The sequence below is a fragment of the Pelobates fuscus genome, chromosome 11 (assembly GCF_036172605.1).
Source record: "Pelobates fuscus isolate aPelFus1 chromosome 11, aPelFus1.pri, whole genome shotgun sequence".
Lineage (NCBI taxonomy): Eukaryota > Metazoa > Chordata > Amphibia > Anura > Pelobatidae > Pelobates > Pelobates fuscus.
The window spans coordinates 123027221-123051166 of NC_086327.1; the positions used below are offsets into that span (position 1 = coordinate 123027221).

Here is a 23946-nt window from a genome sequence, read left to right on the forward strand (position 1 = left end):
CACAGCCCATACCCGGCAGCGGGGGAGAAATAGACCCAACCATGGCACTGAATTCCTCTTTAATTAAATTTCAACACAGTCATGATGAGTATTTCATAGAGAGTCCATCTTTGTGAAATACTCATGTTTTTAATATGGGTGTGACAGTACCCCTTTAATGTCAATGTTTACATTTCAATAAAGCTTTGAAACTCACACTCCTGTGTGGCTCCTCCCCCTGTCACGTGACCGCGGTCACAGCGCTCCAGGCCGCAGGGAGCGGCGCAGTGCGCATGCGCGGTGACGTGGATGGGCGGATAGACGCTTTGCTTTAGTCGGCGTCGCTGGGGGTTGTGGGCGGGGCCTAGTGACAGCTGTTTCCGGGTGTGGGCCGCACGTGGTTACCACGGAGAGCTGTGTGGGAGCCGGTTGGTGTCAGTGAGCTTGGCAGACCGCCATGTCCGCGATCCACACGGAGGGAAGTCGCGGCTCGGCCGCTGTGTTCCCGGAGATCAGCGCTGACGATGAGGAGCAGCAGCCGACAGAGATAGAATCCCTCTGTATGAACTGCTACAAGAACGTAAGGGAGAGAGAGAGAGAGAGAGAGAGAGAGAGAGGGCATGGGGGGAGCTAGAGCGAGAGGGGGGGAGCTCAGAGGTGGGGGGGGGCATGAAGGGAGCTAGAGAGAGAGGGGGGAGCTCAGAGGTGGGACATGGAGGGAGCTAGAGAGAGGGGGGAGCTCAGAGGTGGGGGGGGCATGGAGGGAGCTAGAGAGAGAGAGGTGGGGGGGCATGGAGGGAGCTAGAGAGAGATGTGGGGGGCATGGAGGGAGCTAGAGAGAAGGGGCTTTGGGGGTATTGAGCAGAGGGTGACACCAGGGGGCATGGCGGGGAGTTCAGGGGGTATTGGGCATAGGAGGAACAGAGGGTGACACCAGTGGGTATGGTGGGGAGTTCAGGGGGTATTGGGCATAGGAGGAGCAGAGGGTGACACCAGGGGGCATGGCAGGGAGTTCAGGGGGTATTGGGCATAGGAGGAGAAGAGGGTGACAAGAGGGGGCATGGTGGGGAGTTCAGGGGGTATTGGGCATAGGAGGAGCAGAGGGTGACACCAGGGTGCATGGCAGGGAGTTCAGGGGGTATTGGGCATAGGAGGAGCAGAGGGTGACACCAGGGGGCATGGCAGGGAGTTCAGGGGGTATTGGGCATAGGAGGAACAGAGGGTGACACCAGGGGGCATGGTGGGGAGTTCAGGGGGTATTGGGCATAGGAGGAGAAGAGGGTGACACCAGGGGGCATGGTGGGGAGTTCAGGGGGTATTGGGCATAGGAGGAGCAGAGGGTGACACCAGGGGGCATGGCAGGGAGTTCAGGGGGTATTGGGCATAGGAGGAGCAGAGGGTGACACCAGGGGGCATGGCAGGGAGTTCAGGGGGTATTGGGCATAGGAGGAACAGAGGGTGACACCAGGGGGTATGGTGGGGAGTTCAGGGGGTATTGGGCATAGGAGGAACAGAGGGTGACACCAGGGGGTATGGTGGGGAGTTCAGGGGGTATTGGGCATAGGAGGAGCAGAGGGTGACACCAGGGGGCATGGCAGGGAGTTCAGGGGGTATTGGGCATAGGAGGAGACGAGGGTGACACCAGGGGGCAAGGCGGGGAGTTCAGGGGGTATTGGGCATAGGAGGAGCAGAGTGTGACACCAGGGGGCATGACGGGGAGTTCAGGGGTATTGGGCATATAATAGGAGCAGAGGGTGACACCAGGGGGCATGGCGGGGAGATCAGGGGCAGTGTAGGGATTGCAAGGCAGGAGGTGGCATTATGGGGAGCAAGGGACAGAGGGAGGAGTCCATGGTGAAAGCAGAGGGCATGGTGGAAAGACCAATGGTCAGTATAGGGAGCACAGGTCTGCATGATTTTCCTTTGGTTAAGTAATTTATCTCCCCGAAGCTTATTAATTCTCCATGTTGCAGTGCACTTTACAAATGCTGCCCATCACAGTATATATTGGTGATTTGATATGGTGCTATAATTTGAGTGAACAGAGGAATGTACTTATTTGATCCAGTCCTGTGCTTTATTTTTTCTTTCTTTCTTTAATCTAGGGGATTACTCGAATTCTTCTTACCAGAGTTCCATTTTTCAAAGAGATCATTGTCAGTTCATTCACATGTGAGGAATGTTCCTGGAGCAACACAGAAGTCCAGTCAGCTGGTCGTATTCAGGAGCAAGGTGTTCGATACTCACTGAGTGTTAGAAACAAACGGGTGAGTCGGAGTGAGTGAGTGAGTAGAAAATGCTAATTGTAATGTTTGGTTTAATCCCTATTTTTTTTATTAAAGGGTTACTCCAAGCACCATGACCATAAGCACATCATGGTGCCTGGAGTCTGTATGTGCATCGTTTTGCTATGAAATACTGCACATACTGAGCTTTAGGACACTATCGTCACCAGAACAACTACAGCTTATTGTATTTATTCAGGTGAGAAGAATCATTCCCTTCAGGCTTTGTAAACACTTTTTCAGAGGAAATGCTGTGTTTATATTACAGCCTAGTGAGTACTCCAGTGGCCACTCCTCAGATGGCTACTAGAGGTGCTTCCTGGTGCAGCACTGCCATTGTCTCCTCCCTCTGCATGGAGATACTGAACTTTCCTCCTAGAGATGCATTGATTCAATACATCTCTATGAGGAGATGCTGATTGGTTTGTGCTGGCTCTGCCTCATTGACACTCTCAGCCAATCCAATATGAAAACATTGTGATTGGCTCAGAGAATCACATCTGATGATGTCAGCCAAGCAGACAGATCAGAGGCAGCAGCTGCAGACTTGAATGCCAGTAAGAATTTACTATATTTAGGGAGGCCAGTGGGCAAGATTGTGGTTTTAAGACTATAAAGTCAGGAATACATGTTTGTGTTCCTTTAACTCCTTTGTTACCATGAGTGTAACTCCAGCAACGACCTTGTGATGTCCTAAGTCAATCCGCAACAATAGTTCTGACCTGGCTAATTTGTTATTTTCATATTTCTAGGCACAGTGTTGCATTCATTGGATGAGAGAGGTCAGCTGATTCTCTCAGCCAATAAATAACATTGGCATTCGGCTTCTGCAGCTCTGTAAAAGCCAACTCCACGTCACCAGACCTGCAAGGATCCTGTGCGCTGGGGTGGACCCATGTAAGAGGGCAAACATTTGCAAAATGAGAAGTGCTCTTGGCATCATAACCACTGTAGCGTGCAGTATCATGTTTGGAGTTAACCATTAATAGAAGAGAATATTGACTCATATTAAAAAAAAAAAAAAAAAAAAAAAAAAACATTGTATGTGGGATTCCTCCTTAAGTTAGTTCAAGTAGTATTTGCTGGAGAATTATTTCAGGCTACGAACGTGCTCATGGTGGGACAGCCTGACAGCTTGCATTATTGTGTGTATCATGAGAAACCACACTGGAAGTACCAGTGTTTGTTCTCAGTGTTGACGCCTAGCTTAGAGAACATGATATGCATTATCTCACATGTTCTTATTGTTTGCTTCCCTGCACAGGATTTGAACCGTGAGGTCGTCAAAACAGATTATGCAACCACACGGATACCAGAACTAGACTTTGAAATTCCAGCATGCACCCAAAAAGGAGGTACAGACTATCTATTTCTATGTGGGAAAGGCATTAAAGTGACATTGTCAATGATGAATTTGGACTGAGAATTTTTAGAGTGATATTATTAAATACCAAATACATCATTTTTTTTTTACTTGGCTAAGAAAAATCTCCCAGTGAGACTATTTATATTTTTGTCTCATTTGTTGAAGATAGGGAGAATATACACTGATCAGCCACAACATTAAAATCACTGACGAATGATTTGAATAACATTGATTATAGCGTTACAATGGTACCTGTCAAGACGTGGAATATATTGGGCAGCCAGTGAACAGTCAGTTCTTCAGTTTTATGTATTGAAAGCAGAAAAAATAGTCAAGAGAAAAGACTTGATTGACTTTGACAAGGGCCAAATAGTGATAGACGACTGTGTCAAAGCATCTCTAAAACAGCAAGTTTTGGGGGTATTCCCGTTCTAGTTATGCAGTGTTTACCTACCAAAAGTGATGCAAGGAAGATGAACCTATGTCAGGCTAACGTTCGCCTAAGGCTCATTAATGAACGTGAGGATTGAAGGCCCCATCACACTGAAGAGCTACTGTAGCTCAAATTGCTGAAAATCTTACGCTGGCCATGATAGGTGACAGTACACAGCAGTTTGCTGCGTGGCCACAGACCGGTCAGAGTGCCCGTTATGACCCATGTCCACTGGCGCAAGCGCTTTCAATTGGGACATGAGCGTCAGAACTGGACCATGTAGCAATAGATTGAGGTTGCCTGGTCTGATGAATCACGTGTTCCTTTTAGGCTAGATGGATTGCCAGAGAGATGGCATCAGGAAGCACTATGGAAAGAAGGCAGATCGACAAAGGCAATGTTATGCTCTGGTCAATGTTCAGCTGGGAAATCTTGGGTCCTGGCTTTCATGTAGATGTTACTTTGACACGTACCACCTACCTAGAGACTGTTACAGACCACGCACACCCTTTCATGGCAATGGTGTTCCCTGATGGTGGTAGGCTCTTTCAGCAGGATAATGCACCCTGCAACACTGCAAAAATTGTTCAAAGGTAGTTTGAGGATCATGACAAAGAGTTGATTTTTTTTATTGACTTGACATTCAACTTCTCAGTCTGAGCATCTGTGGGATGTGCTGGAACAACAAATCCAATCCATGGAGGCCCCATCTCACAACTTGCTGGACTTAAAGATCTGCTGCTAATGTCTTTGTGTCAGCTACCACGGAACACATTCAGAGTTCGTGTGGAGTCAATGCCTTGATGCATCAGTTCTGTTTTGGGACCATCAGTGGAGGCTACACGGTATTAATCTTGTGGGTGATCAGTGTATGTATGTATGTAGATTAACAAAATGTGTATTTAACTAATTAAAAAATTCCCAAACCATCCAAACATATAAGCCAAAGTTGATATTAAGTGGAGCTTACGGGATCCTCTATAGACTGTTTTTATGCTCTTGCACATGCCTGAATGTACAGCAGTGACTTGCCTCCTGGCAGATTAAGTGCCAGGAGCTAAAGAAGGTCCCCAGGAAGAAAATGGCGGCAAAAGCAGCAGCAAGGGACAGGTTACGCTCTACTGAGTCAACTGGCCACCGAACCCTAAGCGGAGATGTCTCCTTTTGTGTGTCTTTACAAAATGTGCTAAGACCTTGAAAATGACAGATCCAGTTCAAGAGAAACCGCTTATTTCTTGCGTTTTGTGTATGGTTGGCGTATGAACATCTCGCTCACATTATCTTTTTCTTATCAGCTCTTTCTACAATTGAAGGAATCTTGGAGAGAACCATCCTGGGTCTACAGCAGGAACAGCCTCTGCGTAGGGTAAGAATTTGTAAACTCTATTTAAAATGAATAAATAAAAAGCAGTGCAATTTGTTTTGTACATTTTAAAAGTTGTGTGTGATTTGTGCTCAGTGCAGCACTTTCTGTTAATACAATTTAGGGTTTTGGTTCCTTAATATTGAGATGTGCTAAATTCTGTGCTGTTTGTGCTTGCCCGCTTTTCATAGTTCCATCTGTTTAAGCGAAAAATGTTTTCATATTACAGGCTGATAATGAGCAAGTGGCAGAGAAAATTGATGGATTTATTGCAAAACTTCAGCATTTGAGAGACGGGGAGACACCGTTCACCCTTGTAAGTAACGGTCTTGCTCTTGATTCTGGTACTTGTTAAATTCCGCCTGCCCAAAGCTGCTCCCCCCACACCCTGAAGGGAGCGGAGTGTCTGGGGAGATGGTTCACCTAATATGGTGAGCTGAGGCGAGTACAGACTCGGAGGAATAGATGGGGTTGTGATATTTCATGAATTGTAATTTCTGAAGGCGCTGTAAAATATGGCGTCCACTCAGTCTTGATTGCAAGCTCCACCTCTTACATTTTGATCTTTTTTGTTCACCTTGCTAGGTGTGTAGATCTTACCTTTCTATGTTTTCATATCTAAACCTCCCAACCCTCCTGGCCTGAGCTGTATATCTGCTTCTATGTACCCTTCTGTGCAGATGGAAATGGCTTTGAGTGCCGGGATTCCTGTATTTGCCAAAACAGTTTGACAAAATCCAGAGGGACTGCCCTTATCTTCTTGGCCCATATCAGATATAATCCATGTCTTCTGAAAATGTCCAACCCTCTACATTGTTGCATAACCTGAAATATTTTCAGGTGTATTAATTTACACCATCTTGGAGCAGCCAACGTAACGAGTTGTGTCCATTAAATGATGCTTGCTCTTCTGTCTGGTGAATTGGAGTCACTAAATGTTTGCTGAATTTGCTCAGATTCTTGATGACCCATCTGGAAACAGCTTTGTGGAGAATCCATTTGCCCCTCAGAAGGATGATGCCCTCACGACTGCTCATTACAAGAGGAGCACAGACCAGGACAGAATGTTAGGAGTTGAAGTAAGTTACTATTGGAACTTGCCTTTTTTTTATTCACAGCAGAAAATATAAAACTCTCTCTTTTAATAAATATATATTTTTTCATTTTCCGAAAAATGTATACCTATTTAAAAATATAGCACAATACACTGTGAATGTAGCGTATGCTTGCTCTTCTATTTTAGAGAGTGGTTCTTTAAGAAGCGTTTGAAAAGTGTGCAGAAAGGGGAAAAAAGTTTGATGTCGAGTGTTAATGAGTGTATACAGTGCCATTCGGCTTTATGCCATTGCTCTTGGTCAGACTATTTTTGAGCAGTTTGACTCAAACCGTTGTCTCCACGGCTCCCACATCCTGTCTCCTGCTTGCCATGATTGCTAATGCAGACGTTCCAGTGCCTGAGTTGGATGAGAGCTGGTGGCAGATTTCTTTAATCTTTACAGAAAATTAAACTGTTTGTACAAACCTCTGTTATTTAAGACCACTCTTGATGGCTGCAAATATTGGCCATACAACAATTGTTAATAAGCTGTATGACTGATTTTAATACGTGGGAGTTCTGAACAAAATTATTTCAAAAAGGAATTGGTGAATAACGTTTCTCTCTATTTAAACATGCAGTGCCCATTTTAGTTTTTCTTAACTCTTGGTTCTAGATCCAAAATTGGGTCCCCAATGTCAGAACAGGCACATCATGTTCAGCCCACAGATAACTGCCCACAGTAAGCTCTGTCTGTAATGTGACGAGGCTTTGATACTGGGAAGCACATAACAGTATAGCATTTTGACAAATGTATTTTATTAGTATTGTTCGTGGAATAACACTTGCAGAGTGGGTCAGTGAGCTAAATTTTCAGTTGAAGAATATATCGCCAGGCTCCCATGCACATAATTTGAGTCCTCGACAAAAAAAACATAAGAAACGTGGCCTATTTAAAGATTTGATTTACCTTTTTTTTTTCTTATTCAGAATTCTGTTTCTCAGGAAGATGATACAGAGAAGCCTGGGGTTAGCCTAGAAAAGCCTGGGGTTGGCACGGAAGACCTGAAAGATGAGGTACTCTAACAATATATATACTAATATTCTTCACCCTGTTTAAATCTAGGCAAACATTACTATGCAAGACTTTTCAAATTATAGACTGACCTAATGACACAGACACATAATTTCTGTGTTTTTTTTTTTTTGTTTTTTTGTGCGGGGTTAATACTCTCTAGAAATGGCAGAAAGCACCTGTACTTGCGGTCTATATGGCAGCTACTAGAAGTGTGCTTTAACCCAGCAATGCAAGTATTTTAGTTTCTACAAAAACTACATTGCAGGGTTAGAATGACCAGACAACTGTACCAAGCTGTCGGGTGACTCTAGTGTTCCTTCTTTAAAAGGTGTGTTTATTTTGTATTTTTTATATTTACTTTCTCTCAATATAACACACCGTCATAATGGCAAACATGGATACAGAGAAATAGACCAGGGTAGGCCTCAAGCCACAAATGTTGTGAAACTGACATAAATAGTTTTAACACCGTAAGTATTTTCTGTGGGCTTTTTTTTTTTTTTTTTTTGGAGGGCTTGTTGTTGGTTTAACTATTTGTATCTCCTGGCAGGTCTTGAAGTTCCATACGAACTGTCCAGAGTGCAACGCTCCTGCAGCAACAAACATGAAACTAGTGCGTATCCTTTTACATGTTTAGCTTTTCCTGCCAGATACACATCGTCATTTGGTTAGTTGATAAACAAAGGTAGGTTGATACTATATGGACGAAATAGTTCTGCCACTGTACCTTCACTAAAATGAAAACCAAAATGAGCTGGGTAGAACAATGTGCACCCATAGAGGGGAGAGAGAGATTTTTATATATATATATATATATTGCCAAAAGATGGCTGCTTACCGGTCTTTTAAAATTCAAATGCTTTATTCAAATCAGGATAAAATCAGCGACCAACGTTTCAGTCCCCGCTCGGGACTTTCCTTAGGGTCAAAATGACAGGACAACTTGTCCTGTAATTTTGACCCTGAGGAAAGTCCCGAGCGGGGACTGAAACGTTGGTCGCTGATTTTTAGCCTGATTTGAATTTTAAAAGAACGGTGAGCAGCTATCTTTTGCCATTTTGTATCTTTAGAGTCCAGGCTTTGGCACCCAGCTAATGTGGATCTACCAAGCGTGAGTGCAGGGGATTTTTTCTGTTTTTGTGTGTGTGTTTATATTAATGTATGTATGTATGTGTGTGTGTGTGTATGTATGTATGTGTATAGATATAGATATAGATAGATATAAATATATTTAAGGAGAAATATGGCTTTCTTTTGATACCAAAATGTATACACAACACAATATTAAATAGGAATAAAATATAAAAAAGGGGGAAAAAATATATTTGTTTTTTTTAGTTTTACATTTACTAATCTACACACCAAGTACAAATAAAGAAAGCGAAGTCAAACTAGAAACTAGAATTGGTCCTGATTGTTAAAATGCCCAATATGTGTAGGATTATATTTAGTTTTTAGAAGTTCTAAAACAAATACTGCAAGGAGTGGATTCATTTTAAAGTTAAAACTTTGTAAAATTTGAAATGCTGAAATTACAACTTTTATAACAGTCACAGAATCCATAACCGCTACCCCATAGTACATATTTGTAGAAGTATATCACTCAGAGTTAGTAACGAAGAACATTTTGACACTTTACTGTACACACGTTTTTCTTTTGGGGAATTTCATAGACCACGCATATCCCACGATTTGTATTCTTCTATAGTTCTCGAGTACAATGATACCCCACATGTATACCCTTTTCCCCTAATCCTACCCCCAGTCTGTTACCTAATCCAACCCACAATGCAAACCCTTACTCTAACCTATAATCCCAGTCCTAAACCCACCTCTCAAGGGATTCAGTACTGACATCAGCAGAGGGATTTCTCAACTCACACAGTACAGAGGGTTCTGTGAGCACTCTCTACAGTGTGATTTCAGCATCAAAGGGAGAACCATTACCTCTGGCCCCAGCTGAAAGAGGGTTCCTTCAGGGACTCCACTCCTGCTGGTATGTTTTACTGCATGACAACCTATGCCGTCACTTTGCATTAAAGCCGGCACTGAATGATGGCATAGACAGTTATGTGGTCCTTAAGTGGTTAAATGAGTAATTCATATATACTAGCTGTGACTATATAAATATAAAATTAGAAATACATTATTTTCCTCAAGTATTAGGGCTATGGACACCATGTAGGCAGAACAAGGGAATGCATCTCCTGAGCAGGGCCGGCGCGTCCTGTGTAGTCAAAAATCACCGGTCCTGCTCCTGAGCATACATACCAAGTCGCAACATGGTTGTCCTTCAACATTTTTGTCACACATTACAGGCTAGGCATTGAGTCCTCCACAGAAGCAGCTTTTGGGCAGACGTTATTGCAGGCAGTTGTGACCTAAACCCACTCTTGTAGGATGTTGCTAAATCTCTAATGTACTGCTGCTGTATGTGAGGGAGGAGGAATCATTTTTTTTTTTTTTTTGTTTCCTTAGTTTTTGTATCGTTACATGTTTCCTTACATATTTATTAAAGGAACACTATAGAGTCAGGGACACAAACCACCCCCTAAATATATTCAAATCTTACCTTTATTCCAGTCTGCAGCTGCTGACTCTGCTCTTGATCTGCCTGCTTAGCTGACATAATCAGAAGTGATTCTCTGGGTGAGACTATCAATGAACAGATCGGGGCGGAGCAAGCACAAGCCAAACACAGCACTGGCCAGTTATGTATTCTTTGAATCAATGTATCTCTATGAGGAAAGTTCAGTGTCTGCATGCAGAGGGAGGAGACACTGAATGTCAGTGACACTAGGCTGTAATGTAAACACTGCATTTTCTCTGAGAAGACTGTTTTTACTGCAAAAAGCCTGAAGGGAATGATTCTACTCACCAAAACAAATACAACAATCTGTAGTTGTTCTGGTTACTATAGTGTCCCTTTAAAGATATTTTTACATGAGAATTGTGTTTCTAGTTATTTCTTGTTACTGAGGATGTTGCATGGATACAAGGTATTTACAGGGCTTAGGGGAGGTACTAATCAAATTTTAATTTCAGACTGAGGTTACATTTCCCTATGAAACCTGTAATGCTTGACAAAAGTGTTGGATGACTATGTTGCGGCTTTGTATATATCCACAGGTGATGCATTGACTTTTTCTGCCTATGTGGTGGCCATAGCACAAGTACAACCTAAATCTACTACCGATAATAACCAAAAATTATTTACTGTGAGTCAAATGTTTTGTTTCACAGGAAAGGCAAGTGAACTGTAATATTGAATATTGTAACGACAGTGTTTCAGTAACAGCTGGTATGTAGAGAAAGTGATGGAGCAGTGATTGTTAACTGTAACGGCCGATGAATAGATTTGGTAACCCGTTATATCCGGTGCATGAGTGAGATAGGTTTCTGTATTTTGGGTGTTGTGTGCTGCAGTAGCATTGAGCTGTACTCGTAGGCAATCAATCCACTTTCCTTCACCGACCCTCAGAAATTCCACACTTCAAGGAAGTCATCATTATGGCAACAAACTGTGACTCCTGCGGCCATCGAACAAATGAGGTGAGTGTCTGCAGGCGTACGCGGTGTGGCTCACTCAGATATGTGCATGTTATCAACTGGTATGGTTTTTGCTGTGCTTCATGCAATATATTTTGAGGTATAGAAGTGACCTTTTATTGGTGGATTCAAGAAAGCTGGATGCTCTTGACTTAAACATAAAAGACTGTCAACATTAATCTGTGTGAATACCCCTTGTGTCCTGAGGAATTATTTGCAGCTTGCATTTTTGTTCTTTATCTCTATTAGCAGTAAAGGCGCTTCTGTAGAATGAATGGAGTAATACACCACTCTATCAAATGTTGCAGTGTGACGTTTTGCTCAATAGCCTCCGTATGCCTTCCTATGCTTTTCCTAGCATTAGATTGGCCAACATAACCGATCTCAATGATCTCAGCCAAAAAGGCAGTGTAATGCTGCAGACCAGTGCTGTGAGGGGGGAAAGAAGTAAAATCACCTTTTTAACACTGCAAGCGGGGGGGCCTGATCACCTAAACGGTGACTCGAGGCACTATAGCGTTGGAACACATTTGTATTCCTAACGCTATAGTGTTCCTTTAACATTTATTTCACCCAATATTTATTGGGGAGGACTTAACTACTGCATTGTATAAACTTCCTGTTTCCTTCCAAGTCTCTTTTTGGAATGAGAAATATAATGGGTTTATTTAAAATTAATGTATCTTTCTCCTATTTGTCTGAGATACAACTTACTTATGCTCAATGGTATATAAATAAAAGACCTTAATGATTGGGGGAATGTTGGGGGGAAAAAAAAATATTTTGGGATTCTAGACCAGGGCTCAAAACGTTCGCTAGCCCTCTCTCAAAAGGGCAGAGTGAAAACAGCCACTTAACTAGGGCTACGAGCAAATTCAGCGACTGGATAGAGGAAAGCAGACTGCAGCTTAATGTATCCTTGGGACCCAAAGACCTCAACTGCTGGTGGCTCAGGCTTTGATGTCACATCCCTGCAGCACAAGCTCTTAGGGGAGCAGCCCTAAACGGTACTGACGGAGTATTTAAGACAAAACACTGTGTTGCTGTTTTGTTTTTGTTTTTTTTCTGCACTGCTGTCTCTTTAGAGACTAAAATGTTACTGAATATAATTGCTTGCGAAATCATACACCCACAGGTGAGCAATGGACATGGTTCTATTTGGAAAATAAGTAACTTTTAACACAGTATTTGTGTTCTTTTGCAGGTGAAATCAGGTGGTGCTATTGAACCTCTTGGCACTAAAATCACATTGCTTATAACAGACCCATCTGACCTTTCTCGGGACATTCTAAAAGTGAGTGAGTATGTTATTGTTGGCGGCAAAGCGGTCATATATTGTGTTTGTTTTTTTTTTTTTTAAACGATACACAGTTGACAGAAATTGACCCGTCTATCTTCGAATTTCCAATGTTGAAAGTGACATTTGGACCTCAGACTAAATGAGAATATTTCACGTAGTGTGTTAAAAGCATGATCTACGATGTGGAGTTTGCACTGATTTTCATACTGTGTTCTTTGTATCCAACAGTCTGAGACTTGCAACGTTAACATTCCAGAACTAGAATTTGAGATGGGAATGGGAGCTTTGGGGGGGAAGTTCACTACGTTGGAGGGTCTCCTTAAAGATATTAGAGACTTGGTAAGTCAATATTTTATTTTGTATTTATATTTTAACCTTTTTATGTTTTATTTCTGCCTCCCATTAATGTTGTTTGAAATACCGTATTTTCCGCTCTAGAAGACGCACCACACCATAAGATGCACCTAGTTTTTAGAGGAGGAAACCCAGAAAAAAAAATATTCCGAACAAACGGTCCCATAGTGTTTCTTACTATGGGAAAGTTTGTTCAGAATATTTTTTTTTCTCCCCTGTCCCATAGTGTTCCTTACCACCCACTCCCCTCTCCTGTTCCATAATGATATTTAGCCCCCTCACCTGTCCCATAGTGATCTTTAAACCCCCCTCCCCTGTCCCATAATGTTCTTTAACCCCCTCCTCCAATAGTGTTCTCATCCCATAGTGTTCTCCCTTCCTTCCCATAGTGTTCTCCCCTTGTCCCATAGTGCACTTTCCCTCCCCTTGTCCCAAAGTGTCCCCCCCTCCCCTTGTCCCATAGTGTTCCCTCACCTCCATTTGTCCCATAGTGTCCCCCAATTACTTACTTGTCTTGTAGCGTGGGCCGGCTTCACAGCGCGCACCGCGGTATTGGAACTTCAATTTCAGGTTCCGGTTTCCAGCGGGACTGAAAGGAAGTGTGCGCACTTCCTTTCAGTCCTGCCGGAAACCGGAACCTGAAATTGAAGTTCCTGTACCGCGGTGCGCGCTGTGAAGCCGGCCCACGACACAAGACAAGTAAGTAAAGCTTCACATTCGCTCCATAAGACGCACAAACATTTCCCCTAATTTTTGCGAAAAATTTTTGCTAAGAGAGAGAGGGGGGACCAGTGGGAGCTCTAAACTGCTGCTGCGCTGGGTTCTCCTCTCGCGAGCTCGGAGCATTGCCGCTGTTACCATGGCAACGCTCCGAATTTCGCGAGCGTGAACTCTAGCAGCTCCTGAGGCTGCTAGAGTTCTCTCTCACCACTTGGACCTCCAGGGCTTCTCCACCGGACCACCAAGGATTGCCTTGTACTGTCCCCTCTCCCAGGCAAACGTAAGCAGGGGAGGGTGGGGATATCACATTATTATTTTTTTTTTTAATTACAATTAATTTACCCTCCCACCCCACAGAGACACAATAATTCCCCCCACCATACCTTCACACACACACTGCGCCCCACACACCAATGCCCCTATCTCTTACTACAGCCCCTATCCTGGCAGACCACAGGTAAGTTGTCAAACTGTTCTTAAACAGTTTGATTACTTACCATGGGAGGGCACCATAATCACTACAGCGTGCTGTAGTAGTTATTGTGCCTGGATTGTTACATTGTTACAGTATATGCTGCAGCGCTGTACAGATATAAAACCTATACATTTTTTACTTGGGGCGCCTTGGAAAAATATTGAAATATTAAGGGTGCCTTGAACCTAAAAAGTTTGGGAACCACTGAGGTAGCCATATTTCAAGGCTGGCTATATTAATTTTATTCAAGTTTTGCAAGTGGCATCTATGTGCCCATTTTTTGCTGATTGCTCTCTCCCTGGAGAGACCATTGTGTATGACTACCATGGCTTTGCCAAGAGTTTTACATAGATGTATTTACTAAACTGTGAGTGGGCTGTCTGATAGCAGCCATACCAAGGTTGTGGTCATCTGACAATTTACAGAACTGTTGCCCTCATCCTAAGTGATGAATGGACATTGGAGATAAACCATATGGGCTATAAAGTCTGGTTGGGCAGAAGTTCATAGGACGAGTTTCCTCTGGATGTGGGAGGGCTCTGTCTGCAGCTGCTTTTTTAGCTTTAAAGTGAATTAAAATAAAGGTAATTTTATCCTGTATATTTTAAAATCTAATGTAACTGTTATTTCTCATATTTTTTTAAAACCTGTGTTAATGTCTTGAGTAACAGATCACATAGAAAAAATATCAAACAAAAGAGCGTGATCAAAAAGTGGATAAATAGAAGGCATTTCCAGATGAAATATTAAATGAAGGAAATATTAATATTAATGAGCCGTTTTTCTATCCTTAAAGGTGGTAGATAAAAATCCATTCACTCTTGGTGACAGCTCCACATCTGAAAGGAAAGTAAAACGTCAGGAATTTGGCAAGAAGATTGACGAGGTACGTAGTGTGTGCATGAGCTTGGTAGAGTAAATTTGTGTGCTAGTAAGGAGGTCTGCGCTCGATGGAAAAATATATATTATTTGACTTCAAATCTTTGTCCCATTAGAATGACTCTTAAAAGAATACATGGAAATAAATAAGCTGTTTTTTTCCAGGTATATTTGAGTAGTCTTGCCTCTCTTCTGTTAGATTTAGTGTATTCTTCCATTGATGGACACTCTAAGCACGGTAACCACTAAAGTCTGTGGTAATGGTTATGGTGTTCGGAGACTCCTGGTGGCATCCCATGGTCTGTGTCAAACTTTTTTTTGAGCGTTTTGACACATCCAAGGGTCTCCCGGGTGCCGGTGACTTGGACTTTCGCTCATTAGGTTGCTAACGCGTAACTAACACTTGCATATTAGCAGTGTCAATTGTGTCCAGATTTGGATGGTATTGATTGGCTAAGCATATACTTTTCCCATGAAGAATTCTGTTTAAGATAAGGATTTGGTAGGGTAATAATTGTAGTGGCTGTACTACTATTTTCTTTTATAGAATGATGTTCTAAAAATAAAATGTGTGATTCATGCCTCTGCTTCTTATATTAAGTATGTGCAGCATTCTGGATTACATTCTTCCTTTGTCTTGCTGCAGATCGTCGAAGGACAGTTAAAAGCTCATATAATTCTTGATGATCCTGCTGGCAACAGCTACCTCCAGGTAACAAACAAACCTCTTTTAATGGTGGAGTTCCCTCAGCTCTGCTGAATATAACCATTCTGAGGTATTTAGCAACATTTTCACTCGCCAGTTTTGAGTGGAAATTTTGTGTGTGTGTGTGTGTGTGTGTGTGTATATATGTATGTGTATATTTATTATAAATGTACATGGACCTATTCTGTTTCAACTGCCTGGATCCATGTCATGGGCGTATATCGTCCATGTGAGAGTACAAACTGGCTGTGGAAGGACCGTGAGAAGCTCTGTCCTTTCCCTCTTCACCCAAACTGTCTTGTAAGGCTAAGTAGTCCCTAGTCTGTCTTACATCTATTACAAACTCTGTTATTTACAAAAAAAAGTGATAATGGTGCTTTAAATTTGTTGAAGAAATAATACATTGATTTGGTAAATATATTTTTTGACCTAGAATGTGCAGGCACACTTTTGTATTTTTTTTAAAAGCTTGGTGGACTTTTTTATTTTTTTTAATTCTGTAATGGCATTCTGTTTTTTGTATTCCTATTCCTAATGGTGATCCTGACTCGCTCTCTCCCTGCAGAATGTTTATGCACCAGAACAAGACCCAGAAATGACGATAGAAAGGTACGAGCGGACATTTGAACAGAATGAAGATCTGGGAATTAATGACATGAAAACCGAGGGATACGAAGAGAACGGCTGTTAACCAGACATGCTGGTGGACTCCTTACTCCTTAATACAATACAGACTGAGCATTCACGTGGTTTTCCTAGCGAGTAGTGCTTGCAGGTTATCAGAATATGGGTTGGGAGAGTCTAATTGGAACACAGGATAACATTTTAGTGTAAATTTTTCAAATGTAACATTATATGGGAACATATAGCCAAGAAACAATTCCTAGCAGCTACAATCTGCTAAAATGTTAAGTGTCAAGTCTAATTCCCTACCCCTCTGGTAATGTGGGTCTCCAAATAGGAGAAAGCGGGTGCAATCATAGTATAAAGAGCTTTACTTGTTGGCCATCAACAGACTTGTATTTATCAGCCTCTAAGTTTCTATTCATGCTAATCACACTGCCTATTGAATGTGCGGGCTGGATTCATGTAGGACAGCAATTTCTGTTATTGATCCTCTGACGTTAATGCCTTATCCCCTTTGTACACATTAGTTAAGATATATTGAATAGAGAGATTCCCCTCTCATCACACAAGAAAGATTTATAGACCTGCATTTCAGGGGATATGGCAATCTAGTGTGAAAACTGGTCTTTGGCTAATTAGAGGAAAAAACATCAAAAATATTTTTTGGGAAAAAAAATATTTACATTCAAAATATATCTGCTTGCTTCTCTCTAGATATTGTCTGTAAAATGACAGATTCTAGAGATTGGTGCCACGGTTTCTTTTTTTTTTAGGCCAGTATGAGCCATATTTAAGTTAACGTGAATGCCTTTCTTTGTGTTAGTTTTAGAAAGCAATGTATTTGTATTAGCAATGCATTTTAGGAATATAAAATCCTATTTTGAAGGATTTATGCTGCAGTGTAAATGAATAAAGATGGTCTGTAAATATGTAGACACAAATTTAGCATATTGTACCCAAATCATTAAAGTTTAACAGCCATGCAAAGGCCACATGGTAGAAGTTTTATAAATCCAGTTTGATCTACACTTTACTTTCAAAGCGCTATTTAATGTATATAATTCTATAATTCATTTCATTTTGTAATGTGGCCAAAAATCTGCCATCTGTAAGATAATGTCCACATAACTCACTGACCTGTAATACCTAGCGTATAAGGCTCTGCGTCTAGATTTTGTGGATTGCACTTTTGGAATTGTGGGTGCCTGTAGGCAAAGACCCCCCCCCCCCCCAACAATTCTTATCTTTTCTTACCTTCTATGTTTGCCCTTTCTTTGGCAATACTAGACTAAGCAAGATTTTTGTTTTGTTTTTGTTCCAACTATTTTGTGGCCGCTGCAATGCCCACACTAATGACTGGCGGTATTATAACTTAAAACCTATATATTTTATATAACGAAGCAGTAGAACGCTTAAAAACCTCGATTTGCTGTATGTAGTCAGTCTGCTGTTGTAATAGGACTCTTTACTGTCTGCAGCTAATCATGCCCCTAGACAATAAAACAAAAGTAAGATTTGCTTGAATGTTATATTGGTGGTAGACAGGTTCTGCTTGCAGGAGCTACCAGTTTAATAAAAGCAGGGTTTAAAGTGTCCTGTCAATAGAAAAAGCAAAAATTGAAGCTTAAAGCAATCTGTTTGTTAGGACTGGTATTCATTGTTTGTGTTTTTTTTTTTTTTTTCTCTGATCAATAAACTGATTTTCAAATAAAATACAAAAAGGTTTCCTATATGACTCCTTGAAACATTCATGCATTTTGTGGTAGTCTGTCAGACCAAGATTTTGTGACTTGATAAAGAAAAGTTATGAGCTGGATGCGAACACTTCTCATGTTATATTGAGCAGTGTGCCAATTATGAATTAAATATGAAACCACTATCCATGTTGCAATGATAGGTGGACACTAAAATTCATAATGAAAGATTGAAGAATCTGGTCGGAAGCATTTTTCGCCTTTTATTTCAAGAACGTATCTGTTCAAGTGACCGAGACTTCTTCAGTTCATCACTGACATGTTCTACAGTGTCGTCGTTACTCTGTATTTTCTTTTTTCCAATTGACAATTTTTTATTTTGTCATAAGTCATAAGTCAAAACATTGGGATACAGAACAGGAAAGGAGGGGTAGGGGTACATTACAGGCTGAATATACAGAGATCAGCTACGTGTAGATATTTACATACATGTGATACCTGGGTTTCCCCGGTGTCAGAGAGTCATCGACATTTTGATATTTCACATGGGTTTTACATTTACAGGCAAAGCATGTATTATTAGCGTGCGTTGTTAACCAAGTCGTAGTAGTATGGCTACTTCTGGGTGGCGTACTATGGGTCATCTATGCCTTGGTTGAGTGCTAAGGTTTGTATGTTGGTACTCCTCGTGGTACCTCTAGGTCACGTTAGGTCATGCTTGCTCAGTTATGGTTGAGTGTGTGGTGCGTGGGTTCGTAATATGTGTTACCCACAGGTCATGCGCCTCCAGCACCCCTTTTCGTGTTCCAAATTGCATGTACGCCATTCTTTCATACGCCCAGTTTCGGTCTACCTGCTGTATGAGATCCTCTATAGGCGGGGTCACCGCTTTTTTCCAGTGTCTGGATATTACTAGGTTAGCTGAAATTAGTGTGTGGTATACTATCATCTTGACTCGTTTTGATAGATTTTCTGGTAAGATGAACAGGAGACATACCTGTGGGTCATCTATCCTCGGGTTGGGTAGTATCTTCTGTATTAGATTCGCTACCGCTTCCCAAAATGGTCTGAGTTTGGCGCATGTCCACCAAACGTGTATCATTGTACCCACCTCCCCCCCACACCTCCAGCAGGTGTTGCTGGTTGTTGGCCATATTTTGTGTAATTTGTCCGGTACTAGATACCAGCGGTATAGGATTTTGCGCTGTAGTTCCAGGTGTGTGGCACATGCCGTGAGCCCCTGGTGAGCCATGTAGGCTCTGTCCCAGTCCCTATCTGGTATTGTCCTCCCTATATCTCGCTGCCATGACTCTTTTAGCTCTCCTAACTTGTGCGTTTGTTGCGCCAATAGTTTTTGGTATCCCCAGGACATTATTTTTTGAAGTGGTGTAGTCCCTGTGCATTGTTTTTCGAATACTGTCATGTGTGTCGTTACCGTGTCGTCCGTTCGTTTCCCTAATCTGTTTATCACATACGATTTGAGCTGGAGGTAGGAGAATGCAGCTCTGGTGGGAAGGTTGTACTTGTCCTGTATGTCAGGGAATGGTAGTATGCGACCCCTGTCTATGACTTGGTATATATGTTGTACACCTCCCTTCACCCAAGTCTCCCACGGGAATGTGGGGATCTCCAGTCCAATAGTTCGCATTGGGGTGGCCAAGGGTAACGTCTGTGTTGACACTAATTCATGTTTCATTTTACTCCATACTCGCAGCAGAGTTTGGGTAGTGGGTAAGAGAGCGTCCAGCGCCCGGTTGTTGTCTGACTGTTTCCACATTAGTGATCGGAGATCGCTGTGCGGGGCTTTGCTTGCTTCAATCGTCACCCACTGCGGGACGTCTGTCAGACGATTAATTTGGGTAATGTTGTGTAAGTAGGCCGCCCTGTAGTATGTCGTTAGGTTGGGTAGGCCTAACCCCCCATTTTTGACTGAACGGTATAGTGTCCCTGCTGCTACTCTTGCCTTTTTCCCTTCCCAAATGAAGGAGTTGATAATGTGTTGCATGTTTTTCAAGAATTGTTTCGGTGTGGGTATTTGAAGTGTCCGGAAAAGATACTGTATTTTAGGGATGAGCGTCATTTTGACTGCCGCAATGCGGCCCAGCCACGACAAGTATCTACCCCTCCAAGTGTGTAGTGTGTCTGAGAATTCTTTCAGCAGTCTGGCATAATTGTGCCGAAACAGGTGGGCAGGGTTTTTGGTTAGCTTTATGCCCAGGAATGTCAGGTGGTCATGTCTCCAGTCCAGGGGAAATGCCCTCTCCAGTCTGTCTGCAAGGTCGTCGCCTAATGTTATACCCAGAGCCTGTGTTTTCGTAACATTTAACTTATAATAAGACACTGCTCCGTACTCTTGGATTCTTGCCATCAGCTTTGGTAGGGATATTATGGGGTGTGTCAATGTTACCAGGATATCATCCGCGAACAAGTTAAGCTTGTATTCGTTGTCCCCCAGGTGTATGCCTTGTATGTCTGGGTCTGCCCTGATGACCGCTGCCAGGGGTTCCAGTGCTAGGATATAGAGTAACGGTGATAGGGGGCACCCCTGTCTCGAACCGTTAGTGATTTGTATTTGTTTGGATACGAATCCAGAGTTGAGGACCCTGGCCGTAGGATGCGAGTACAGTGCTCGGACGGCATTTATGAAGGTTGTGGGGAACCTGTATTTACCAAGTACTGCCTGCAGAAAAGGCCAGCTGAGCCTGTCAAAGGCCTTTTCGGCATCCAATGAGAGCAGTACTCCCCCCTCCCTTCCTTGGAGCAGACTATACAACAAGTCGAGTACTTTCCTAGTGTTGTCCGACCCTTGTCTGCCTTTTGTGAAGCCCACCTGGTCATCGTGAATTAGGGTCGGGAGTATGCTGGTTATTCTGTTGGCTTGTACTTTTGCGTAGAGTTTAATGTCTGTATTAAGAAGTGAGATGGGTCTGAAGTTTTGGCTACATGTGGGTGGTTTCCCCGGTTTGGGCAGTGTAACTATGTGTGCGCCCAACATCTCTCCAGGTGCGTCAGCTTTGAGAGTTATTGCATTAAATAAGTTTGCGAGGTGCGGGGCTAGGGTGTGTGCGAATTGTTTGTAATAATTGTTGGGGAACCCGTCTGGGCCCGGTGCTTTCCCACTCGGTAGGCGTGATACGGCCTGGAGCACCTCTTCTACTGTGATAGCGGCTTGCACTGTAGCTATTTGTTCCTCAGTCAGTGACGGTAGGGGGACCCCTTCCAGGTATTTCTCAATACTGGCCGTAGTAGGTTGACATGTGTTAGCGTCGTTCCCAAGATTATATAAGGATGAGTAGTAATCTGCAAAGACATCCCCTATGTCCTTGGGTGTCACCTTCTTCTCCCCTGTTTGGTTTAGAATGTATGGGATCTTTGTGTTCGCATTCCTGTGACAGTCTCCTAGCTAGCAATTTGCTTGCCCTATTTCCCTGTACGTAGTGCGTGGCCCTAAGTTTTCTAAGGTGGTACCCTGTTTTTGCCAGTTCATGTGTTTTAATTTCCCCTAGTTTCTCCTGAATCTGTCTTTTTAGTTCTGGAGTGTTTTTAGCCAGTATTTTGTTTTAGTTTGGGACTCACGTTTTAGTGCACATGCTTTACCTATGAAGAAGCCCCTAATAACCGGCTTGTGTGCCTGCCATAGGGTCTCCGGTGTTATTCCCAGTGTCTGATTGTTAGCAAAGTATCGGTTCATGTCAGTGGTGAGGTTTGCACAGAATTGAGAGTCATGCAGAAGGGTCTCGTTCAGTCTCCAGGGGCTCCTGTGTTTATAATCATATGCGTCTTGCAATTCAAGAGTAATCGGGGCATGGTCAGACCATGTGATTGTACCTATCGAGCATGCGGTTAGTTGGTTCAGGAACATACCTTTTATATAGAACCCGTCTATCCGGGAGTAAGTATTGTGGACCTGGGAGAAAAAAGTAAAGTCCCTTTCTTCCGGGTGTAGTACCCTCCATGCATCATATAGATCATGTTCACTAAGTAGTCGGACTAAGGGTTTGCATTCCCGTGTGAGGGTTGTGTGTCTGGGTGTGTTTGGCTCCACTGTGGAGTCTTTTTTGGGGTCTAATATGTGGTTCAGGTCCCCACATATGATCGTGACTCCTCTTTGGACTTGCGCGAGGCGCGTTATAATTTTGTGCAGGAAGTTTCTCTGGTTTGCATTTGGTGCGTAAATGTTTACGATCGTGTGTTCTAAGTTATTGATCTCACACGCCAAGATGATGTACCTCCCCTGCTTATCTGTGTCTTCGTACAGGAGCTTAAAGGAAACATCCTTGCTGATCAGTATAGAGACCCCTTTAGTTTTGGATGTGGCTGTACTATGATATTGGACTGGGTACTGTGCTTGTGCTAGGTTGGACGCTTGTTTAAAGTGCGTTTCCTGTAAACATACTATGTCTGGGCGTGCTTTGCGTAGATCTCTAGTTAGGCAGTATCTCTTTACTGGGGTGTTCAACCCCTTAACATTATGGCTGTATATTTTCATATTCTAATGGGCAGTGTATACGGATTCTGGGTATTTCTGTCATTGAGTGTGTCATCATGGTGGTGTGCTGTCTCCCCAGGGGGTCCATGCGTTTGCTGTCCCTGTGGTCCCCACAGCAGGGCCCTATAATGCCTGGGATAGGGATCGGGGGGGTGGGAGGTGGGGTCAAGGTGTCAGCTATACAAACATCATACATAACATTCGAGTATAACAAAACAATGCATACATTAACAAACATTTTAGTATACATTTCCCACTGAAGGGTATTGCACTACCGTGATAGTGCCAGGTGTGAGCGTGGTTACTGTGTTGACTTCTAAGGTGTAGGACGGTTGGATGCACCCAAAGTGCCCGAATCATTCCATCGGTATTCTCATGTGTGGTATGCGGAGTGTGCTGTGTATTTACCGGCTATGGCTGTGGCGTAAGGCGTACTGGTGTGGTTTTCGTTTGTTTATTTTTTCTTTTTATTTATTTATTTATTTTTTTTCTGTGTGTGTGGAAGTTTGTGTCTGGGATTGTTTGTGGACTATGTGCTCGTCAAGCCTTCGTGGCTTATTTGTGTGTGTTGTGCTTGTGGTCTCAAATGTTTATAGTGAGGCATATAGTGCTAGGAATACTTGCGCCTCGTTGTCTGCCAGATGTCATGCGCTGCCATGGTGGGAGCAGCAGATGGAAAAACGTTTCTGTGCTAGTTCATTTTCTGGATTTTTTCCATTCTGGAGGCATTCTCGGCGCTGTGGACATGTCTTTCCTCTCCGGATTTGGCAGGACATTCCAGCTGCGCAGCAGTTTGCGGCCCTCTTCTGGTGTGTTCACTGTAGTCACCGTACCATTTCTTCTGATCAGGAGGCGGATTGGGAATCCCCATCTGTACTGTATGTTGTTGTAGCGGAGGGTTTCCGTTGTTTCCTTAAATTCTTTTCGTTTCTGTAACGTGGCTGCAGAGAGGTCTGTGAACATTTTGATGTTTTTATACTTCTGTGGGAGCTCTGCACCTGCTCTGGTCGCTTGGAGTAGTGCTTCCTTAGCGTGGAAGTAGTGTAGGTGTGTTAGTACATCTCTGGGGGTGTCTTGTGGTAGGAACGCCGGTTTTTGCACCCTGTGATGTCTGTCCAGCAGCAGAATTTCAGCCGGTATGTCTGGTGCCAGCGCCTTAAAGTACCCCATGAGGTACTCGTGTAGATCCTGTTGCCTCACTTCTTCTGGGATGCCTCTGATGCGTAGGTTTTGGCGGCGTGAGCGGTCCTCTAGGTCCATGACCTTCCTCTGTGTGAGGTCAAGTTGCTGCTGCAGGTCTTTCACTTGATCTGCCATTATATTATGCACTGTAACCTGTTCCTCCATGCGGTTTTCCATGTGTGCCGTCCTGTCACCCAGCTCCTGCATCTCTCTCTTAATTTCTCTCAGTGTACCTTGCAGGGATTCCAGGATCTTGCTGGACATACTGTCTAGGCATTTCTGCAAGAAATCCTGGGTCACTGGTAGGTTTTGCCCCCCCGGGGAGGATGGTAGTGGCAGCGTGTCATTACCTCCGTCGCCATCTTGTTCCTGATCGGCTAGGCCCAGGGCTTTTGGCGTCGACGCTCGGGTCGCAAAGAAGCCAGCGCGGT

The 23946-nt window shown here is 43.2% G+C and overlaps 1 protein-coding gene across 2 annotated transcripts; it reads left to right on the plus strand.

Moving 5' to 3' along the window:
• The first annotated feature begins 307 nt into the window (after positions 1-307).
• Positions 308-17856, plus strand: ZPR1 (ZPR1 zinc finger). Of its 2 annotated transcripts, none has more exons than XM_063436546.1 (14): positions 308-559; positions 2085-2246; positions 3529-3619; positions 5359-5429; positions 5656-5742; positions 6383-6505; positions 7453-7539; positions 8091-8157; positions 11022-11092; positions 12294-12383; positions 12618-12728; positions 14735-14824; positions 15464-15529; positions 16089-17856. In XM_063436546.1, the coding sequence occupies exons 1-14, from the start codon at positions 437-439 to the stop codon at positions 16212-16214; spliced, it is 1365 nt and encodes a 454-aa protein (XP_063292616.1). In that variant the 5' UTR covers positions 308-436; the 3' UTR covers positions 16215-17856. The 2 variants fall into 2 exon arrangements, with proteins under 2 accessions (XP_063292616.1, XP_063292617.1); XM_063436547.1 differs by having other exon boundaries at positions 7468-7539; positions 16089-17855.
• Positions 17857-23946: the final 6090 nt, after the last annotated feature.